General features: G+C 44.2%; 1 protein-coding gene across 1 annotated transcript in view; it reads right to left on the bottom strand.

Annotated features, from left to right (window-relative positions):
* Ankfn1 (ankyrin repeat and fibronectin type III domain containing 1) overlaps window positions 1-21404 on the bottom strand; it is a 148688-nt gene extending 127284 nt beyond the window's left edge. The window contains exons 1-3 of the mRNA XM_041665598.1: window positions 21277-21404; window positions 9810-10011; window positions 6702-6912 (exon numbers count right to left, since the gene is read on the bottom strand). Coding sequence (XP_041521532.1) covers window positions 6702-6912; window positions 9810-9995 — 397 coding nt within the window. The 5' untranslated portion in view covers window positions 9996-10011; window positions 21277-21404. The remainder of the gene's footprint in view (window positions 1-6701; window positions 6913-9809; window positions 10012-21276) is intronic.
* Between the last annotated feature and the right edge of the window lie 250 nt (window positions 21405-21654).

Here is a 21654-nt window from a genome sequence, read left to right as displayed (position 1 = left end):
GATGGTGGAGAAGGATGACGCTGGGCAACGCTGGTTTGGAACACAAATCAGGTGTGACTAATCAACAAGTCTGGTTTTCTCATGCACAGACTCCGAGGACAATCCCAAAAGTGTTTGGAGCGGTGGCAGTGCTGCTGGCGTTAGCGCGGGGTCTCCCAGGAGGGCCCTGGTAAAGACTAACATTGGCTTGGCTTGCAGACTTTCTGCTGCGGCTGTTTACACAAAGCCGACCTCATTAGTTTATAGTCACACCTCTCAGACACAGCCTGCCCCGTTCTCAGCACAGACTCCTGACTACAGCAGACAGGAGAGGCACAGCCTGTGTGCCGGGGTGGCAGCACAGGGGGCTGGACTGTCTGCAAGTGACAGCGGCTCTGTGCTGGTATTGTGCAAAGTCTTTGAATAGAAAGATTCTGCTCGGCACAGGCAGAGAGGTGTGGGAGGGGCTCGCTGTGCAGCCGTTGGGAGGGTTCTAGAGAGACAGGAAGATGCCAGGCAAGGGAAGGGGAAGAAAAATCCACACTGAGGAGCATCCCACAGTTTTGCTGGCCCACAACATTAGACAGTGAGAAATGAACAGGAGCCAGGTACACTGATGATCAAACTTTGCAATTGTGCCTAGAAAATCACAGGAAGTACCTCCCACCCCCAAATGCCCCAAAGTATAAGTTCCTGAGAAATTTATATCTTTTTCTCGTATAGATGGAGGTGTCAGAAGACTAAAGTTTCTACTGAAGCTTTCTGATTATCTATTATGATATTGGGACTAAAAGATGAGGCAAAGATCCATGAGTGTAACCAGATCTGAACGTGGCGGGACTCCAAAGGAGCTGGTGCTTTTAGGACTGGTGTTGGCAGGCATTCATGGTACCAACTTAATGGCAGCCTCCAATTGGGTAGACTCTCGCTGATGATTCAATAACCCTGCCTCCATGACTGTTGGGATGTGATTAGTAGAGATATGGTAACTTAGGTAGAGAGCTTGGCTGGGGATTTTATATACAAGGATAGCAAGGCTTCCTCAGATAGCAGCTGCTCCATGGAGTGTGAGTCTTAGCTATTGGAAAGCCATCAATGCCCAGAGCAAAAGTCCTATGGTTCCTGCGCTTAGGGTGGTCCCCAGTGGCAGTCCTTCCGGGCTCTCGCCTGTATCTTAGCCTCTTCCAGGCTGCGGGGAAACATGTGCCATGTCCCTTCAGCAACAGCCAATGTTTTCCTCAGTAGGAGCGAATGTTACAGCAGCTTCCCCTGAGAATAACTGAGTTTCGCTTTCCATAGCTTCAGTTACTCACAGCCAACTGTGGGCCAAACATAGTCAATGAAAATTCCCCAAAGCAAACATTTCCTAAGGCTTCAATGGCACTCTGTTCTGGGTAGCACGGTCAAATCTAGCACTGTCCTCCTCCGTACCACCTGGAATGTGGGCCATCCCTTTTCCCATGGTACCCGCCCGTTAGTCATCAAAGTCATCATTTCCAAGAATCAGAGTGACTTTCATGACATTGCAGTCCTTGGGTTCAAAAATAATATTTATTTTACTTAAATAGTGCTCCCCAAAGTGTAAGAGTAATAATATTAACTTGTTACATTTCATTACTAGTGTCATCATTGATCTCTCACTGTATATGTACAGGGGAAACATTGTGTGTGATTATACATAAAGTTAAATAGAGTGATAGCCACACACAGGTAAGCGACTCTAGCCATCGCTCTTGGCATCCACTGGGGTCTTGAAACACATTAGGTAATAGAACTCTTCTACCTTGTGGCACTTGCTGAAAAGCGGGAGGAACAGAAAAGTATTGCTGAATAGATAGTGGATTCATCTCCTGATTAGGCCAGGGACTCTGACATTTTGACTGGCAGCCTCTGGGACATGCCCTGTGCTTGGGGAAAAATACATGGTTGCGTGTCAGTCCCTGCTCATGCTCATAACAAACACGCTCTTAGCTCTGCAACTCAGGGTCCACGGCTTTAGAAATAAATACATACCGAAGGCAACCAAGTTATAATTTCTGATAAGAAATAGGGCAACTTATACAAGTCTTTCTTCTGAATCATGTTGGGCTCCTTGGTTGGCAAAGCTCAAAGAGCATGGGGCTAGTTTTGAGCAGAAAAGGACCGGGGGGGGGGGAGGAAGAAGGAAATGAGCTCTATTGGAGGCTGTACAGTTTGCTGTAAAGTAATGGGCAGTCACTAGAGAGGCAGATGTAGAGCGAGGGAGGGGAAGAGTCGAGCATCTACTGTGTGATGGTGAGGGACCGTGAACGTTACACCTGGGTTCAGATCCTGGCTCTCCCTCATTAGCTTGGGCACGCTAGGTAAATGGTTTGACTTTCCCCCTTTCTAGTTTCTTCACAGAAAAAAATGAGAAAAATACCTCCTACCTGACAAATCAGTTGTAAGGATCAAGTGAGGTGATGTCGAGAAACGCATGATTTTATTCTATGTGAGTGCATGTGTTTGAATAAGTGCCTGTTCGTGTGTGTGTGAGGGTGTATGTGGGTGAAGTTAGTGTGTAGTTGGTACATGTGGGAGGGGGGGCAGAGGTCAACTTTGGGTTTCATTGAGTGTTTTGTACCTTATGTTTTGAGAAATTCTGTTTCATTGACCTGGAGCTCATCACGTAAGTCTAGCCTGGTTGCCGGTGAACCCCAGGGACCTGTCTGTCTGCACCTCCTCCCACTGCTGAGGCTACATGGCTGCAGTGTTGTTCCTGGCCTCGTTTTGTGGGTTCTTGGAATTAAATTCAGGCCTCCATACATTTTACTGAATGTGCTGTCCCTTCAGCCAGCAACAACATTTTTGTATATGCAAAGCATTCGAAGAATTTTAAGACGTTGTTGGGATTTTTCTCCTCTTAAGTCATGCCTTTTCAGCTTGGGAGTAGTTTGGAGCAGGTGTTTGCCTCGGGTTATATAGACAGCAGGCTGCCGCTTTTCTCCCGGGGTAGCTCGTGCTCCTGGACAGAAGCAATCCTGTTTCTTTTGTACTTGATTTAGAAAGTGAATTTAAAATTTCTGCAAACACTGTGTTCTTCTATCCTGCCTTTATCCAACACAAATGGCTCCCTAGTGCTCAGAACAGAACAAAGAGTTGACAGGATTTCAGCAAATAGCTGGGAAGGAAAGATACAGGAGCTGCTGGCCACAGCCCTCCATGTTGGTTATTCAGAAAGACTACCGTATAGAAGGATCTTCAGGATTAGCATCCAATAGACATGGGCTTGGGTCACTGATATCTGTTTGCGAACTGTGATCTTAGGCCAATGTGCTGATTAGTTTGATGTCAACTCGATACAGGTTAGAGTCATTTGGGAAGAGGGAACCTCAACTGAGAAATGTTCCCACCAGACTGGCCTGTGAGCAAGACTGTGGAACGTTTTCCTGACTGATGGTTGATTTGGGAGGACCCAGCTCACTGTGGGTGGTACCATGCCTGGGCTTGTGGTCCTGGCTGCTATATGTAAGAAAGCAGGCTAAGTAAGCCATGAGGAGCAAGCCAGGAAGTAGCACTCCTCCATGGCTTCTGCTCCAGTTCCTGCCTCTAGCTTCCTGCTCAAGAAACTCAAGGTTTCTGCCTCAACAATGGACTAAGAAGTGGAACTGTAAGTTGAAACAAACTCTTTCTTCCCCAAGTTGCTTTTGGCCATGGCTTTTTATCACGGCAGTAGAAAACCTAAATAAGACAATCACTTACCTTTTCATAATCATAAGTAATCCATCTTGAAAACTGAATTAACAACATGCAAAAAGATTGTTAAAACTCAGAAGTATAGCATGCGGGAGCCTCACGGATACTCAGCCAATATTTCTTTGTTGTTTTGCATATGTTTGAGTCTGTAGATGCCACTTTGATTTCTTGCGTGGTCAAGGTAACTTAAGTGTCCTATTCCCTAGGGCCTGAGACCTAGCCATTTTAACTTATTGTTCCTCTGTTTGCAACATTGTGATAACAATATGGTCATCACCCCAGTAGAAGCAAGAAAACTCCAGAATCCTGAACATATTTGGTTTTGGTTTACCAGATAGTAGTTGAGTACTGACTCTTAAGGCTCAGGTTACCTTGAACTTGCTTTTTTGCCAAGGATGACCTTGCACTTCTTATCCCTGCCGCCCCACTTCTCAAGTGCCGGGATTACAGGCATATACTACCACACTCAGTTGATCTAGTGGGTGCTGAGGATTGAAGCCAGGTCTTCGCGCATGCTACATAGGTCCTCTGCTAACTGAACCATATCCCCAGCCCAGTACTTGAACACTTCTACGGAGGCTTAACTATAAACACAAGGGCTTGGGCACATTGGGAGTCTTACAGTTCACAGAGGAAACACATGCTTTGCAAAGGCTCAAGTGAGGAGGACTAATGTTTCGTCCCATTCAGGGCACAAGGAGTGGTAACATCTGCATGAATAGTCTCCTTGTTCTTACAGAATGGGGCTCAGTCTGCACACTGTGTCCAAACCCTCTAATTCTTTCTCCACTCCCCTCCTTTCTGAATCTTGAGGACAGACATTATTGCAAATGAATCAGAAGGTAGTAGAGATCTCTCTCAGCTTATTCTTCCATTTTTTTAAACTTTCCATCTGAATATTTAAATTTTGCTAAGAAGGAGCTGCCCCCTCTGACCAGGCAGAAGAGCCCCTACCCCCAACTATTTCTCATGATCTTTGACCCAGGCTTGGGAAGCTTAGATTTTCCAAAGGTAGTGTTGTGATCCGAATGTCTGTTTCTGTCCCTAGTCTTTGGGTGGCAGTGGTTTATGAAATCTGGCAGCTGAGATGTGACTTCTAATCATGTACGAGTTTCCTCTGATCTTTCAGTCTTCTGGGGCCACCACTTGGAAATACGTCAGTCAATGTGAGTGGAACAGCAGTTGGGTGAATCTCTAGAGAGGAGAGAAAATGGTGGCGCTGAGCCACTGCCGTCGTTGGATCAGAGAGTTTGGACCAAGGCGGTTGTGAACTCTGACTTCAGGATGCTGTGAGGACTGAAGGTGTCAGTATCTATAAAGTACTCAGAATGGCACCTAACTAATCATATTACATATGATTCCATTGTATGAAAAGTCTGGAAGAGGCAAATAGGTGAAAACAGCAACAACACAAAATGACTATTGATTTCTCCTAGGGCTGGGGGTGGTGAGGAGATCAAAGAGTAAGAAGTGAAGGGTGTTGGATTTTTATAGGGGCATAAAAAAGTACTTAAATGATTATGGTGATGGTTTTCTGGTTCTGCATTACTAAAGAACATCACTTTTTTTAATGAGTGAGTTTTGTGGTGTGTGAATTCTCTGTTTATTCTATTTTTTTCTCTTTCAATCTGTCAATAACCTATCATCTCTATAACATATCTCTATTATTCATCAATCATATATCATGACTATTATCTATTATCTGTCAATCATCTATCCTGTCTGTCTTTCTTTACCTATCTACTGTCTATCTACACTATCTATCAACTGTCTTCTATCTGTCTCTGGTCACCATTACTGTCATGCTAGTCCATCAACTGGCACCTGTTCCATGGACCATACATTGAAGTGGTCCCTTGACCGGTTGACCCAACTCTACAACTGCTTCTCCTCCGTTCATCAGTCACAGAGCATCGTAGTGACCCTCCAAAGTAAAACAGACCATGGAATCCAAGCCCATGCCATTGCCTCCCTATCACACTCAGTCTTAGGAGGAAAACATCTTCACCTGACTACCAGGACCTGTGCCATTCGATCCTGGTGGCTTCAATCACAGTCACCACTTTTCATTTGCTCTATTTCAACACTTCAGCTTCCTTTCAGACCATCTCAAGACTTCTGCTTACTGTTAATTCTTCCTAGATTAGACCCCACACCTAATGGTAGTGGCTTTATATCATTGGGGACTTAGTTATTCCATACCATATCAGCTAAAGTTCTCTTGCCCAACCCTATTTAAAATTGACCCTTCCTTTGTCAACCACTTGCTACTCATATATATATATATATATATATATATATATATATATATATATTTGGTTTTTCGAGACAGGGTTTCTCTGTGGCTTTGGAGCCTGTCCTGGAACTAGCTCTGTAGACCAGGCTGGTCTCAAACTCACAGAGATCCCGCCTGCCTCTGCCTCCGGAGTGCTGGGATTAAAGGCGTGCGCCACCACCGCCTGGCTTGCTACTCATTTTTAATAGCATTTACCACTATTTGAATTTATGTTGTAGTTTACCAATTCATTTGCTCATGGGAAGTCTCTTCCACTAGGGTGCAAGTGCTCTGTGAGACCAAGGAGTTTATCTAGTTTGTCACTGCTTTCCTAGACTGGGACAGTCTTCACTCAGTGTTTTTGAGTGTTGTAAGTGTCTGAGTGAAGTCCCCGCATTGACAGTGGATGAAGAGACACAAACCCTTGCTTATCCATTTCCTACAAATGCTCCCTAAATCTGTATCCTATCGTTTGAAGATGTCATATGCCAGAAAGCCCGAATTAAACTCTTAGGAAAAGTCATTTGGAGAGGCTTTCTTTCAGTAACATCTATTGTGTTTTCACGAGCGAGCAATCAAGTGCTTAGACTGATAACCACTAGTTGATCTGTGCACGAAAGTCTTTGGAAGCACGCAAAGAATTTTAGGATCAACCATTCCTGTGTGGTTATTTTGGTGACATAGAGCAAAGGTCTGATGGATGACATGGGCCGTTGTGGTTAGGTTTACTTACAGTGCGGACTTTCTCGGGCCCCTGCCCGCAGAAGAATCTTAGCAATGGGTACGTTGTTGGTCATGATGGCAATGTCCAGGGGTGTCAGTCCCTCGCTGTTTGGTGTATTCAGATCTAGTTCTTCCGGGGTATACTGGTAGAGGAGGAGCTGCACAGCATCTAGGTCCTGCTGCTCCACAGCCTCAAACATAGCTTCATTGCCCTGGAAATTCTGGAGAAGAAGAAGAGCAGGTTGGTACAATGCCAATATCTCAGAACTTTAGAGATTGTCCTAGGGGGTCACTGGAACACTTACAAGTGGGTGATTACAGAGCTATCCTTTATCATGTGATCCTCAAAGTCAGCGCTCTATTGGCCTGTCCCTCCATGTTTCCTAATAGGTATTGAGCAGATACATTTAGATGGATGGGATAATACAGTACTCTGCTGTGTGACCCCGTCTAGGGCAGTGAGAAAAATCAACTCCCTGCAGCCAGTCCGCTGCTGAAGGGATACTGTTTGCTAGGCTATTAAAAGACGTTCTTAAGTGCTGGATTAAGTCTGTACTCCTTCGTTTTCTGTGGCACCTCTCAGGGCCTTTCATGGCGTTAATATGTGATTTAAAATAAAATATTATTGTATTTCAGTTTACCTTTGGGGTAAGGTTCTGCAGAATGCAGCCAGGTGAATGCTAGCATCGATAGTGTGGGGACGAGTGGTTTTAATTATGACTACTCTGTATAGATAGCGCATGTTCTGTATTTCTCTCGACTCCTTCCTTCCTTCTCCACTCTTAGGTGTTATTGCCCGTCCTCTTGACTGCTAGTCTAGGTGCCACCAGCCCAGATGCTACCCTGCCGCTACCCCCTCCCATAGCTGATGCCCATAACCTCCAGTCTACTTTATTTAAGGTTAATTATTACCATGGGTCTCACTGAGCTAAGAAATGCTCAGATGATTATTTGACAAGACCTCGGTGTGTTGTTGAGGATGTGCTCCAGTTTGATCTCAAGAATTGTGATGCAGTCATTGATGGATACATAATGTGGAAGCGTTACTGAGAGGCAGTGAAAAGGAAAAGGGACCACGTTGGAGGAGTTAGGTCACTGGGGGCATGCCACCGGGCATTTGTCTTGCCTAGGTCTCTTCCAGTACACCTCTTCTTTCTACTTCCGTCCAGGAAAGACTGAAGAAGAACTTCCATACATTCCTATCCTGAAGCTCTGCCAAGTGCATGAGGCCAAGCGGTCATGGACTTTAATCCATAACCCTGGAAAAACCCTTACTCCCTTAGGCTGGCAGGAGTTTTGTCACAGGCACAATAAAACTTACTAATATCCTGGCCACTATGATCCCACAGTTTCTTAGCCCAGACCCTCCAACCATTACACACGTAGCACTTTTGAGCTGAAGGGAGAGGTTGAAGTGGTTTGCCCAGGAGGGCTACAGTGCTAAACGGATAATTAAGAGGGCCAGCAGCTGAATATTTATAAAATGCAAATCATCTCTAGAAAACAAATAGCATAGATAATATAACTCTTTGGGGGAAAGTTTCATATGTAGGACTTCTCACAAAGACTGTGACAGGAGAGATAAAGGCATAGCCTATCTCTATGTTGTCTAAGGATTGCTTTGATTTTAGAGGTAGTGGGACGCTGTTGGCCTTGACCTAGTGCTGGGAACTGATTAATTTGTAGAAGGTCTTTGGTGATCAAATGTATAGGCAGGAAGATTTTATTTTTAGTCTCCTCAAAAACTGATTTTCCCTCTCCAAGGCTTGCCAGTCAGCTTAGGCTGAGCGCAGACCCCAGCATAGGAACCTGGGGACAATAGCAGGCGATTATGTAAATGCTTGTTTTGACAATAGGGACCCAGAGGAGAAGGCTATTTTGGTTTGCCGCTCTCCTGCAGGAAGACACTGTACTGAATAGAGAAGTGGCTGTTCTGCAGTCTGCCAAACTGAAGGGCATCTGATGCTTAGGTCTTAACCTAACCCCAGCTAAGCCCTCCCGGAAGCTGGGTGTGAAATAGGAAACCGTATTAGAAAACAAATGAATTAAAAACCAAAACCTTGCCTTATCTCCAGTGTGCATTAGCTTATGATTATTAGTGTCTCTAGTTTCTTACCCACCATATTTACTATCTCTTAGTATTTAGATTAATAAATATCTAAGTTATTTCCTCCTTCGAACTCTAACTTTGCTTCTATCTGGGAAGGCCAGGACTTACTTCTGCCTTAATCTCAAATAGAGCTCTTACCTCCCCGCAGAAGTGCTCTCGTTGATCATGTGAATATGTGGCTGCTGTTTGACCCACAGTCAGTGCCGAAGACTACTGAGAACATCTGTAATATACTCGGTCTACCGCTGGCTATAGCCTAATTGCCATGACAGCTATACAGGCCACACAGTATAGCAACAGGAAGATGTTCATTTTTCCTGATGGACTGATACACTTTTAGTTATCAACTAATGGGAGGTCACACCCGATTGTCTTTCCCGCTTTGACTGCCTGGGGACTCAAAGGTGAACGTAATGCTATATTTCATGGAGTATGTTTGCCTAAAGTTTTGGTATATATGTTTGTTTATCCATCTATTTTCTTTTGCTGGCTTTTTCTGTCTTCTTTCCATTATGTAATAAATAGAATTCTATTCCTGGATTCTATTTTGAATGCCTTTGAAATGTATGTGAAATATATATATAATATATACATATGAATGTATATCAGAAACCTATAAATGATTTTAATTCTATTATTTAAATGAGCACTGGTACTTCCAGGAAGTATATTTAATCTAAAACATTTGGTATTTGCCAAACTGTGTGTGTGTGTGTGTTGCTGGGGGCCTGAGGATTGAACCCAGGACCTTATACATTCTAGGCAAGCAATCTATCCCCAAGTCCACACCTCTATCCCCTCAAGCTGCTTATTTTGATCTGGTAGTGAAGAATAATTAGGGAAAGAAATTAAGGAAAAGGGGGGGGATGTCTTTCATTCATCCAAACTTAATGTAACATCATACATATGTATATATAGTTCCTGTCTTGATGGACTTAGGTTAAAACGGAAGCATTCATTAAATTGTGGAACGATGAATTGACATGGGAATAGGAAGAGTTCCATTACCACTGAGGTCTTTCTGAGACTCAGCCGATCCGTTCTGGTTTTAAAATAGGCCTCATCAAAGGATGAGTGGCTGCCCTTCAGCTTCTCCGAGAGGTTCCTGTACAGGCGCTTGGCAGCATTGGGAGATGACGGAGCGCTGTGTTTCTTTGACTGAGAAAGATGTAAACTCTGCATTTGTTGGGTCATTTTCGAGCGGCAGTTCCTAAGCAGAGGAAAACAGCATGCATGATGATTACACACAATGCAATTACACACAACAAAGAATTCTATCACCTCCAGGAACCATCTGGAAATCTCAGATCCAAATGTGATATTCTGGCTGGGAAGGCCCGCAGAGATCACCAACCCCAGCTTCTTCTTGCTGTGGAGGAGAAAAATGAAAATCCAGGGGAAGGAAGCTGCTTCTCTAGGGCCCCAGAGCTGACTGGTGGCAGGAATGAAATGGCAGTCCCATTTATTATATGAAATATCCGTTTACACATGAACACTTAAAAACCGTGGACTTTTACTCAGTTAGGAAAGTATCTCAGTGCTGTATCTAGGGGATATGTGTAATCTTGGGTATATATAATCGAGACTATTTTTTTAACTTCCCTCCTTCTAGATGCTGACCTCTATTGAATGGATAAGTGTGGCAGGAAGTGGTGGTGCACGCCCTTAAGCCCAGCAGGCAGGAGGCAGGAGGCAGAGGCAGGTAGATCTCTGTGAGTTTGAGACTAGGCTATAGAGTAAGTACTATGACAGTCAGGGCTGTTATACAGAGAAACCCTGTCTCTAAAAACCAAACCAAACCAGACCAGACCAGACCAAACAAAATTTACGGATTCTTTATCTTTGACTCAATAGCAATTACAGGGTTTTCTTTAACACTTCTTTCCACAAAGTTCCAGATTCTAGGCTATCACTTGGGGATTGCCCTAACCTCTTTATTTCTGCCTTCTGTCTCTAGACTTTTCCTTCATCATTGACACCCCAGTTCAAGCCATCTGTCTTGACTGCACCATCCTCCTTCCCCAAATTAACTCTACATTCTTTTGTAGCTCCCACAAGGCCCAGGAGTCCTGTAAATAAATTCTTGTCGTTTGATCGAATTCCATCTACTTGGCCTCTAACTGATGACACCTACCCGCAAGGCCCCCTTTGTCCTTGCGTATCTCCCATCTGTCCCCTTCTGTCAAAGGAGGTTGACTTTCTCTGCCTCTCTGACTTCCTCCCCGTGCTCCCCAGCTGTCCCTCTCTTCCAGGCTATTCATCACCGTGCTTTCCCTCTTCTAGCGTTCATCTATCTTTATGTTTTCTTTTTCCCTCATGCTTTAAATTTGCTCAGATGAGAGAGAATGAGAAAGGCAATTTTCTGTTGTCTGTCCGTATAAACATGAATATCTCCACCAACTCACCATGCTCTTGGCATTTCACTCTTATGGAAAGGGGCAAGCGTTGGAACTGGATAGACTCATGTTGGACTCCTGATATTGCTATTTATAAGCGTATGTGGCTTTGGGTGCCTTATTTAAATTCTATAATCTTATTTATCATATGTAAATAGACAATATAATATCGGGTTAAAAGTTATGAAGATTAAATTGATGAAGAAATGGCCCTTGTCATCTCTTTTGGTTTACTCTAACCTGGCAATAAATAGCAGCAAGTATGAAGTTACCCTAAGTCTTTATGCAAAACTGGACACCAGGATACAGCATCATCATTCACCTTTCTTACAGGCTTTAAACATGGACTAATTTTATGTACTTTGTTTTTTTATTTTAATAGAAAAATGCAAATATAGCTATTTCATTTTGGATTTTCATAGTAACTTATGGTAAAGTAGAAATGGAAGGTAGGATGTTCAGCTCTTAGAAGGGAAGGTAGAATAAAGATAAATCTAAAAGCGCTGAAAAATTTGGCAAAACAGGATTGCTTATTTAAGATGGACAGCTGAATTCAGTACACATATCAAGTTTTGTTCTCATTTCTTTTTCCCCAATCTCCTCTTTCCTAGCTTCTGGTAGCCTTGAGAATCAACACTCATTAAAACAGAAGAGCATGTAGAGCGCCAGCCACTGGAGAGGGCCCAGAAGGTTGGTGCTTCTCTCCCATTCCATTTCTACCCTTTAAAGTATTATTTGATCTTCCTACTAGTTCCCTAGGAGAGCCTCTTGGAATGTTTGTCATTTTTGCTTGACTGCAGCCCCCCAAGAGCAATCAGCCTCTTCCTCTAGAGTATTTGTTTTTGTGGTGCTTGTTTAGCAGACATCAGCATTTTCAAACAAGTCTTTTAAATTGCTCTGAACTTCGGGAATGAGATGGTTTGGAAATGAAGGGCCTTGAAAAGCTCTGACATAATACTGAGTCTAGCAGATCATGTTCATGCCTAGGAATGGGAGGCTCTGTGCAAGAAGGAAATGAAGGCTAAGGTTGAGTTGCCACTACCTAGTGGAATGTTGGTCGCGTGCCCTAACATACCCAGAGCCCCTTCACGGGATGGAGGCTCACTAATTCTAGGCATTTAAAGATACCTCTGTTGAGCCATTGTCACTTGGTGAGTCAAGCAGGAATGTCAGTGGCTGTATAGTTCAGAAATACCGCTATCACAAACTGAAGGTCTAAAACATCACCAAATAACAACAAACGCTGGGGAGAAGGGAAAATCTGGTTTTCCTAGTTGTTATATTGTTATCAAAACAGCTGCCTTTCAAAAGAAAATTGCGAGACAGAACTCAGATCACAGCCAAGAAAATAAACGGGTCAATCAAAATTGCCCTTGAGGCAGGCAAATGTTGCCATCATTGTACAATACCTTCAACTGTCCTAAGTGTGTTTGAAGAGCTAAGGGAAATCAGGACTAAAGAGTCAACTGAAAGTGAGATCTCACTAAGGAAGAACATTAATAAAGAGACACTGTGAAGTAGTTCTGCAATTGGAAAGTCTAACAAACGAAATAAAAACTCACTGGAGTGGCCAACGGCATAATTGTTTGGACAGAAACAGAAACAATGTTTCAAAAGAAATCAACTCAGCTTAAGGAGAAGAGGCACTACATGGTCACCTTGATCAATGCAAGAAAACCGCAGATTTAATAATATGCAGAAACAATCGGAGGTTGAAGAGAATTTGCAGGAATATAAGGGAATTTCTTCAACCTGAGAGAATGAATAAAAACTAGGTTAAATTTTGCTTTTGAAATGTCTGCACAGGAGCATGTTTTGGACATGTGTTCCCCAGTCAGTGGGACTATTTTGAAAGGTTGTGGGGCCTAGCCGGTGGAAGTGTGACGGTTACATCAAGCCTGTCCTGTCTCTCTGTTGTGAGGCCTGCTGTGAGAAAAAAACTTCTGCCACACACTCCTGCTACCATGGACTTTCCCATAGTGACAGACTGAGGCCCTCGGGACCTATGAGCCTACAATTCTGCTTCTCAGTTCAGTCAGGTCCTGTGGTCAGAGTAATGAATACAAAACTAGGTTCAACATCACACTTAGTGACCAAATGCAGGCCCGATCAAAATACCAGCTGAAGGGCAATTTCGCCACACTTTTAGAGAGAAGCCAGGATTCTAAAGAGGCCAAAGCAATCCTGACAAAGGAAAACTGGAGGGCTTCTATACCCTGGTCTTTACACTCACTATAACACCACAGAGGTGAAGGCATGCAGGGTCAGTTTTAGAACAGCCACGTAGATAACGACAATAGAGTAAGGAGAGCATCATGAATAAAGTAGAACTGAGGCCCCACAAATGATCTGAACACACAGGGTTAATTGCTTTTGGAAAATGCACTGTAGTAATTAGTTGGGAACCCAGTCTCTTACCAGGGCTATAAACCCGAAAGAACCATTCGTAAGAACCGAAAGGAACTCCAACCCCTACTTCACACCATGTACAAAAGCTATCTGGAAATAAATCATAGATCTTTTGATTGTAGGCGCCTCTGTGTGGGGTTGGTGTGTATGTGTGTTTACATGTGTGTGGGTTCATGTGTGTTTGTGCAGGCCTGAGGCCGATTGCGGAGTTTTTCTCTATCACTATTGGGTAGAGCAGGAATTCCTACTTGAAACCAGAACTTGAGGTTCTGGCTAGTCTAGTTAACCAGTTGGCTCCAGGGGTTTTCCCATTACCGCTTTCCCTGTGCTGGGACTACAGGTGGGTCACCAAGCTCACCTCATATTCACATGGATTCTTGGCCGCTAAACTTTGTTCCTTATGCTTCTAGAGCAAGGGCTGTACCAGCTGATCCAGCTTCCCAGCCCCTGATAAACCAGAGATCCCAATGTAGGTGGCTAAGACCATACGTATTCTAGATGAAAACCCAGATGATTTTGTGAGTTTGGACAGAATACTGTTTCTTAGAGGAGACACTAAAAGTGGATGTCACGAAATGATCCACAAGTTGGGCTCATCGAAAACTGCCGTTGTAAGATTTTAGTACTACAGCGTCATCTTTCTCCATTTTGGAGACCTCTGGAAGAGAAGTGAGTACTCGTAGACCTGAGGAGTCTAACAAGAGTGAAGATCTTACAATGAGAGTAGCAGAGAGGAGCCTCCTCAGACTCCCAAGCTACCTGCCCCCCGCCCCCTGGTCTGCTACTACTTTACACATCTGTGGCTCTTCTACCTAACACCCTTCCTAAGGTGGCGGTGCTCACCATGCTTGCTCTTTGTTGCGTCAGTCCTGATTCATGGATACTGTCTAGAACTGAGAAAATTAGACCAATGAGAAATGAGACAGGCACTCCTCAGCAGATAGATAGTTCATCTTTCTTTCCTTTCACCAACTGCCCTGGGGACTTCCTGTGGGCCATGATGTGCTGGTTGGAAGGAGGGCAGCCCCCCACTAGGTTCTTGTGTTTGAATAAGAGTGTTTTTCTTGCATATATGCACCACGTGCATGCCTGATGCCCACAGAGACCAGAAGAGGGCATCAGAAACCCTGAAACTGAAATTACAGCTAGTATGAGCTACCAAGTGGGTGCTGGGAATGGAACATGGAACATGAGCCCTCTAAAAGAGCAAGCCTGTGCTCTTAACCTCGGAGCAATCTTTCTAAGTCCCCAAATGAGGTTTCTTCCCATGAAGCTATGAGTATGTTAAGCACAATCCCAGCTCTATTTATTTTTTTCATTTCTGGTATGTTTCCCTTTTGCCTTTGGCTTTGATGACATGAACTTTTATCTCCCAGTACACAATGGAACAATTGTGACCAAGCTGTGATTTTACAGACTGAAGAAAAATGTGGCAACAACCCTGTAGAGATGCAAGTACCACCACGTCATCTTCATTATATGCTTGAGCTTAGTCAAAAGACGGAAACACAGTGATTTATCTTTACTTTATAAACAAGGAAACTGAGTCCCAGAGAGGTTAGGTAATGTATCCAGGAACTTACAACCAGGGAACAGAGTAGCGAGATGTGAACTCCAACTCTAAAACCCCATGCTTCCAACAGTTCTGCTCTTGTTATTATTGCTAAGGTGACTTAGTCTAGCTGCCTGGCAGCTTTTCCATGCTTGACCTTGATTCCAAAGTCACGATTTCTCATCCTGGTTATGAATCCACATTTCACCGGAGCTTGGTTGTGGAAAGTTTCCAGTGTCCTTGTACTTTCGAAGCAGTCTGAGCCATTTGGATGACAAGGCGTCTCAAGGCACAGCACATCAGAAAGTGGAGCTCTCATCATTCCTGACAGCTGGGTGGACAGACACACTCAGCGACGGGAACATATTTGACTCAGGAAATGGTGTTCTTTAGGCTGTGATGTGAACTGGGGACCTTCCGACTTCAACCTGCCTGTCACTAGACGAAGAGAAAGTTTGACCCCATCCATTCTCCACCCGCTGCTAACATGACAGGTGTGTCTTTGATTGCTAAGGGGTGGCCTACTCTATTACAGTTCTGACATGTAACAGTGGAAGCTGCCTTTCTAGTTTCTGTGCCCTTTGAAATTATATATATGTGTGTGTGTGTGTGTGTGTGTGTGTGTGTGTGTGTATTTGAAATCTCAGCTGTGACTCAGGAGGAACACTGATTTTTAAAGTTTTGACAAATATTTTTAAAATTAAACTTGTGTGTGTGTGTTTGTGCACGCGCGTGTCTACGTGAACTGCACACTTGCGCATGCCACAGCATACATGTGGAAGTTAGAAGAAAACTTTTGGATGTTGGTTCTCACCTTCCACTATGTGGGACCTGGGGGTATAATTCAGATAGTCATGACTGGTGGCAGGTCCCCTCACCCACTGACCCATCTTGTTGTTCCTGACCTAACTGGTAATCTAGGTATCTGGTGTGTGATCCTAGGACCTCATAAAAAAGTAGATACAAGCTCTCACAGTTATGAATGTCAGCCTTCCTGGGATTGCAGGAGCCCAGTTTCTAAGACTTTCAGGGCAAACAAAGGGAAAGTCCTATGCAAGTTAAAGTAGTCATTTTAGGTGTTCCTGGAGTCCTCATAGGTTAGAAGGAAAGACAGTGAGACAAACACACAGCTGGGAAATATCGTGGTGTGTGAATGGCAGTATATACTCAATGGAAGTTTCCACGAGTTGGGCGTATTTAGGATCAAGCTTGTCTCAGTTCATCCATGCTGCTATAACAAATGAACCGGCTGGGTAACTTATGAACAACAGGAACTTATTTCCCACAGTTCTAGAGGCTGGGGAAGCAAGCCAAGATCAAGATGCCTGCAGATTCAGGGTCCCTGTTCCTTGGTTCATAGACACAGCCTTCTTTCTGTGTCCTTGCAGTGGCAGGGTCTAGCCAGCTTTCTTGGGTCTCTTTGAGAAACACTAATGCCAGCTAGGAGAGCTCTGCCTTCCTGGTCTTCTTATTGTCTTGGTAGTTTGAAAGACAATGGCCCCCATAGGGAATGGCACTATTAGGAGGTGTGGCTTTGTTGGGGTAGGTATAGCCTTGTTGGAGGAACTGTGCCACTGGGAGGGTAGGCTTTGAGGTTGTCTGTGCTCAAGCTACAACCAGTGTGGAAGACAGACCCCTGCTCCCTGTGGATGTAGAGCTCTGAGCTCCTTCTCCATCACCTGTCTGCCTGTACACTGCCATGTCCTGCCATAATAATGGACTAAACATTTGAAAGTGTAAGTTGGCACCAATGAAATGTCTTCCTTTTTTAAGAGTTGCCACAGTCATGGCGTCTCTTCAGAGCAATAGAAACCCTAACTAAGACAACTGTTAGCTGGATGGTTAGGATCTCACTGTCTGAATTTTAAAGGGACATAAGCATTTAGCCCATTGCTGTACTTTCACAATACAAACTTATTGGGTCTCTTAATAGCCATTTGAAGGCAGAACTGTTATCCTTGTTTAAGTAGCAATACACCGAGGCTCTGTTAAGGGCAGATCTACAATTCAAATGCAAGCAATGTGGATCTGTATCTGAGCTCTTCACCTCTAAACGTGTCCCTGAAAAAGCCCGAGACAGAGAAATATCACAGCGAGCCGAATGGCGAAAGAGAGTGACGGGAAGTGACCCTGGGAGAAAAGAGAGGGTCAGACGAAGTGACTCATGAAAATGATTTTGAATGGTGAATGAGAATAATTAGCAAGAACAGAAATGGTTCTCCAGGTCTATGAGCCCAGGTTAGGATGTAAAGACAGGAAAGGATATAGAAATGGGCTGGTGGAACATTCTGGAATCGAGGAATGGAAAGCCTCTGGGCTCTGTTGTATGCAATGGTGCACTCCATCAGCTATACTGTACATGGACCTTAGGAAAGAGGCCTGGATAGGCAGCAGGGCCAAGACATCCAGGGTCTTGCACACATGATAAGGAACAAATACATTAAGCTATATACAGCAGGGAGTACCAGAAACCCTTATGTGATAGATGTATCAATTATCCCGATCATGCACACAAGGATTTCACACTGTATTCAATACACACGTACAATTAGTAAAAGCACACATTCTTAGAAAGTTGAGATTTGCATTTTCGGAGAATTTGATAGTGGTCAGAGGGTTAATTGAAAAGGAAGAAGTGTGAGAATGTTAGGAACAGACAACCAAATATGGACGTCTTGAAAAAATCCTAGAGCTGGTGACTGGAGGGATCACCAACTGCTTTCTGATTGAATTTTTAAAGCAACTACCCAGGAAGAATGCATGCCTGGGGCTGTAAATCTGTTCAAAAGCCCATAGCCATGGAGGTCCCAAAACATAGCAAGCAACCTGTTAATGCTCCTTTGCTATGCAGACACGGTGTCAAACTGCCTTCTAAATGCTTGTATATTCACATGGACGAGTCTAGCTCTCAGACTTGGTCAGAAAACCTCCTGCTTGATGTGGGTGGTGATTAATCTAGAGACTCTTAATTGACGGAAGTGCTGAGAATGAGTAGCTGTGACGTTCTCAGCCCTACCCAGGACATTTGCTTTCTCCAAGGCCCAGGCTGCATTACGGATGAGTAGCGCTATAAGATCCAGGGGACTGGAAGGAGTGGTAGCAAAAGCATTCTGTACATGACCTGCTGTTGAGCTTAGGGACTCACAGTAGCAGCGGCTACCCACCCTAGGTGGTTCATCAACATCCCATCATGAAGACAGTAGAGGTTTCTAAGCCCTCACCTTTCCCCGAGGATTCATATTGGCTAATGCTTGTTTGGGGGGAGTGGAGTCATACTCCTCAGTGGTGTAGACACAGGTAAGTTGCTGTTGCTCAATTAAATACAACTTCCACCCATGCACACCCAGGCAACCCTAATTAAATTTAGGGGGCCACAGACAAATACGTGAAAATAATGAGGAATAAATATGTGAGCGCACACACACGTACACACAAGAAATCTAAGAGAAAACACCGTGGGCTATTTCGTGATGAGTCCTTTATTGTGGCAAGATATATTTGCCACAATGGCATAAAATTGACGTAAGCCATTTCTGCGACATGAAGTGGCTTTGCAGGGTTGCACAGTCATCTCTACCATCCGACTTTAGAATGCTCTGATAAACACAGTGTGTCCCTATTAAACATTAATCCCCCACCTATGCCAAAAATGTGAGTTTCACAGAGTGGATGGTATTCTGGTCTTCCCCGTTTGACTCTTAAATCTCTATAAAGAATCTAGATCAGCAGTTCTCAATCTGTGGGTCGTGACCCCTTTGGGGGTTGCGTATCAGATATCCTGCATATCAGATATTTACATTCCGATTCAGAACAGTAGCAAAATGACAGTTATGAAGTAGCAACAAAACTAACGTCATGGTTGGGGACTCACCATAACGCGAGGAACTGTATACAAGGGTTGCAGCATTAGGAAGGTGGAGGACCACTGTTCTAGATGGTATTGTCAGGTATTCCATAGAAAAAGAAGGCAAGAGCACGATTGAAAGATTGCCTGCTTTTCTCATCAAGAGTGGGGCAACTACAAAAGCGCTTCACGGAGGTTGGACTGAGGTAAACAGGAAGCAGAACAATTGATAGCACAATCGTCTATCACCTGGGTGTCCTTGAGGTTAAAATGATACATGAGAAGGGATCATTGGCTCATGAGTTACTCCTGAGAATATAAAAGACAGAAATACCCAGAAATATCAAATCTCCAGGAAATAACTTCACATATCTTAATATGAGAGGTGAGGCAGTTTATGGGGGGGGAGGGGAGGTGGCAAAATAGCTTTCTAGAACTCCTCACATTATGGTATATGTATCACTGCTAACTCTGGGTACCCAAACAACTGGAAGTTGCTCTGAGTTCTATGCATGGTTCGATCCACACCTTCCCTCCCTCATTACAACACCCGCATATTTCCTTTAAAACACTTTAGACTTCAGATTTTGGGAATTATGTGTACAGAACACCAGTTGCTGCTAATTGAAAAAAAAATAGTTTTTGAAGATAAGCTCTATTTATTTGTATTCTTCAAATGTAACTTTTCGGCTCTCTCTCCTCTTACACCAAACACAGTCATGCTTCTTATCAGACTCTCTCTATCCCTCCGGGGGAAAGGACACAGAGCCCTTAGTCCTCCTGTGCACGCTCTGTGGGTCTCTGATGGTTGAAGTGTATGGACAAGGGCACTGTGGACAGAGCCGAAAGCAGTGTCTCATGACTGTGCTGCTATGAAACAGCCGGGAATGGGGGAGATATGGAGAGCCAGGGATCCCAAGGGAACTGCCTAAAGTGTTTGATCTAGTAAACACATTCTACTCTCTTGCCATCTTACCAGCTGTCTAACCAGTAGGCAATTCTGTCGTCTTCAATCTCCAGTGATATCATCTGGGACACAGGGACAGTCACACGGGAGAATGACTTTTTTTTTCCGCGATGGAGTGGCTTGGGGATCTTTTCAATGAGGAGGAACCTCACCCATCTCTCAGACCTCCCGACTCCAGTTTGTATTTGGAGAATCCTGCTGCTTACTGTTCTAACGTCATCCATCTTTGTCAGCACCCGAGGCCACAGCTTCAGCTGAGTGGCCAGTGATCTACAGCAGAGGGAGCGCACCGAAGGCATTAAACTCCCCATGTATGACATTTATATGGACTCTGAACTCACCAGAGATGGATTGAGGCTGCCATAAAGCCTTGGGGTATCCAAGCAAACAAGACTGAGGAAACCAGCTAAGAGACAGTAGGGAAAGTGATAGCTTTCTCCATTCCCTTTTCCCTTCTGCAGAAGTCCACTTATAGCTTACTTAGGAAACAGAGAAGGCAAATGGATACCAGGGTTTTCAGAGGCCAGCAGGGTAGGGAACTACTTGTGACCACAGACATACCAACATCCGGCATAGACAACAGGGCGCTTACAATGCCGCACTTCAAATCCTCCCTACCTACAGGATAGCAGTGAATATGGAGGCCACAGGGGGTCACGCAAGACTTCGAACGTCCACCCTGCTACTCTGGCAGGGATCTTCACTATCACAGTCTTCATGTGATTGATGGACAGGCTGACCCACGATGGACAGATCTCTGCGCTCACATTCTGCATGCCTACCTACCCTGCAAACTAGCTCAAAGGCAACAGCGTGCCTGAGTTTGGATCATCAGTATGATAGGGCTCACCTTTACCTGATCCAACAGGTATTTTCTAAGGTATCCAGGAGCCCGAGCGAAAAATGCTTTCTACCACCTGACAGGCATTTATTCTTTTCTAATAGCTAATTGCAATCAGTTATGCAAGCAATTCATGTGACTAAGCTGGCTGCAAAGAAACTGCCCAGTTGTCAGACATGGGCCACCCCCACCTCCATCCTTGCTGCTCCACACGGCAGTGTATGTACCACAGCAGACCACTGTGTGCACGCTTGGTTGTATTCCCCATGGACCACCTGCAGCAAACTTTGGAAGATGCAGATATTTAAAAATATGTATATATATATTTAAATATCTATATATAATTTAAACATATTCTAAATATATCATTTAAACCACACTAACACAGACACATTTAAAAAATCACCCACGACTGAGAAAGACCCACCTTTATACACGGAGAAAGACGACAATACATTTGACTTACCAGCTTAAGCTGTTCGAGGCAGCAGAGGAACAAGTTGCTGGGAAGGGTCCGGTGCTTTCATTCAATAAATCACATTGGCTCTGCTTTCTCCTGTAGCTCAGCTTCTGCGCAAAGCAAGCAAACCTCCTTCCTATTCTGTGCAAAGAATAAAATGCGAACAGGATCACTCCAGGCAAGAGCCGAAGTCCATGATCACTAAGCTGCTCCTAATGCAAAATAAAAGCGTGAATGATGCATGGGGCGAGGAGGACGAGGGAAACAGCTTGGCTTAGAATCGAGGTACATTCTCGGGACTGCAGCGGGGGAAGGCTGGCTTTCTGAAGCGTGTGTGTGTGTGTGTGTGTGTGTGTAGTAAAAGGGTGTCATGACTTCAGTGTG

Source organism: Microtus oregoni, unplaced genomic scaffold (genome assembly GCF_018167655.1).
Source record: "Microtus oregoni isolate MIOR12 unplaced genomic scaffold, Mior012 000015F_ref0000493, whole genome shotgun sequence".
NCBI lineage: Eukaryota > Metazoa > Chordata > Mammalia > Rodentia > Cricetidae > Microtus > Microtus oregoni.
Note: the sequence above shows the minus strand (reverse complement) of the source record. Positions and strands in the feature narration are given on the sequence as shown.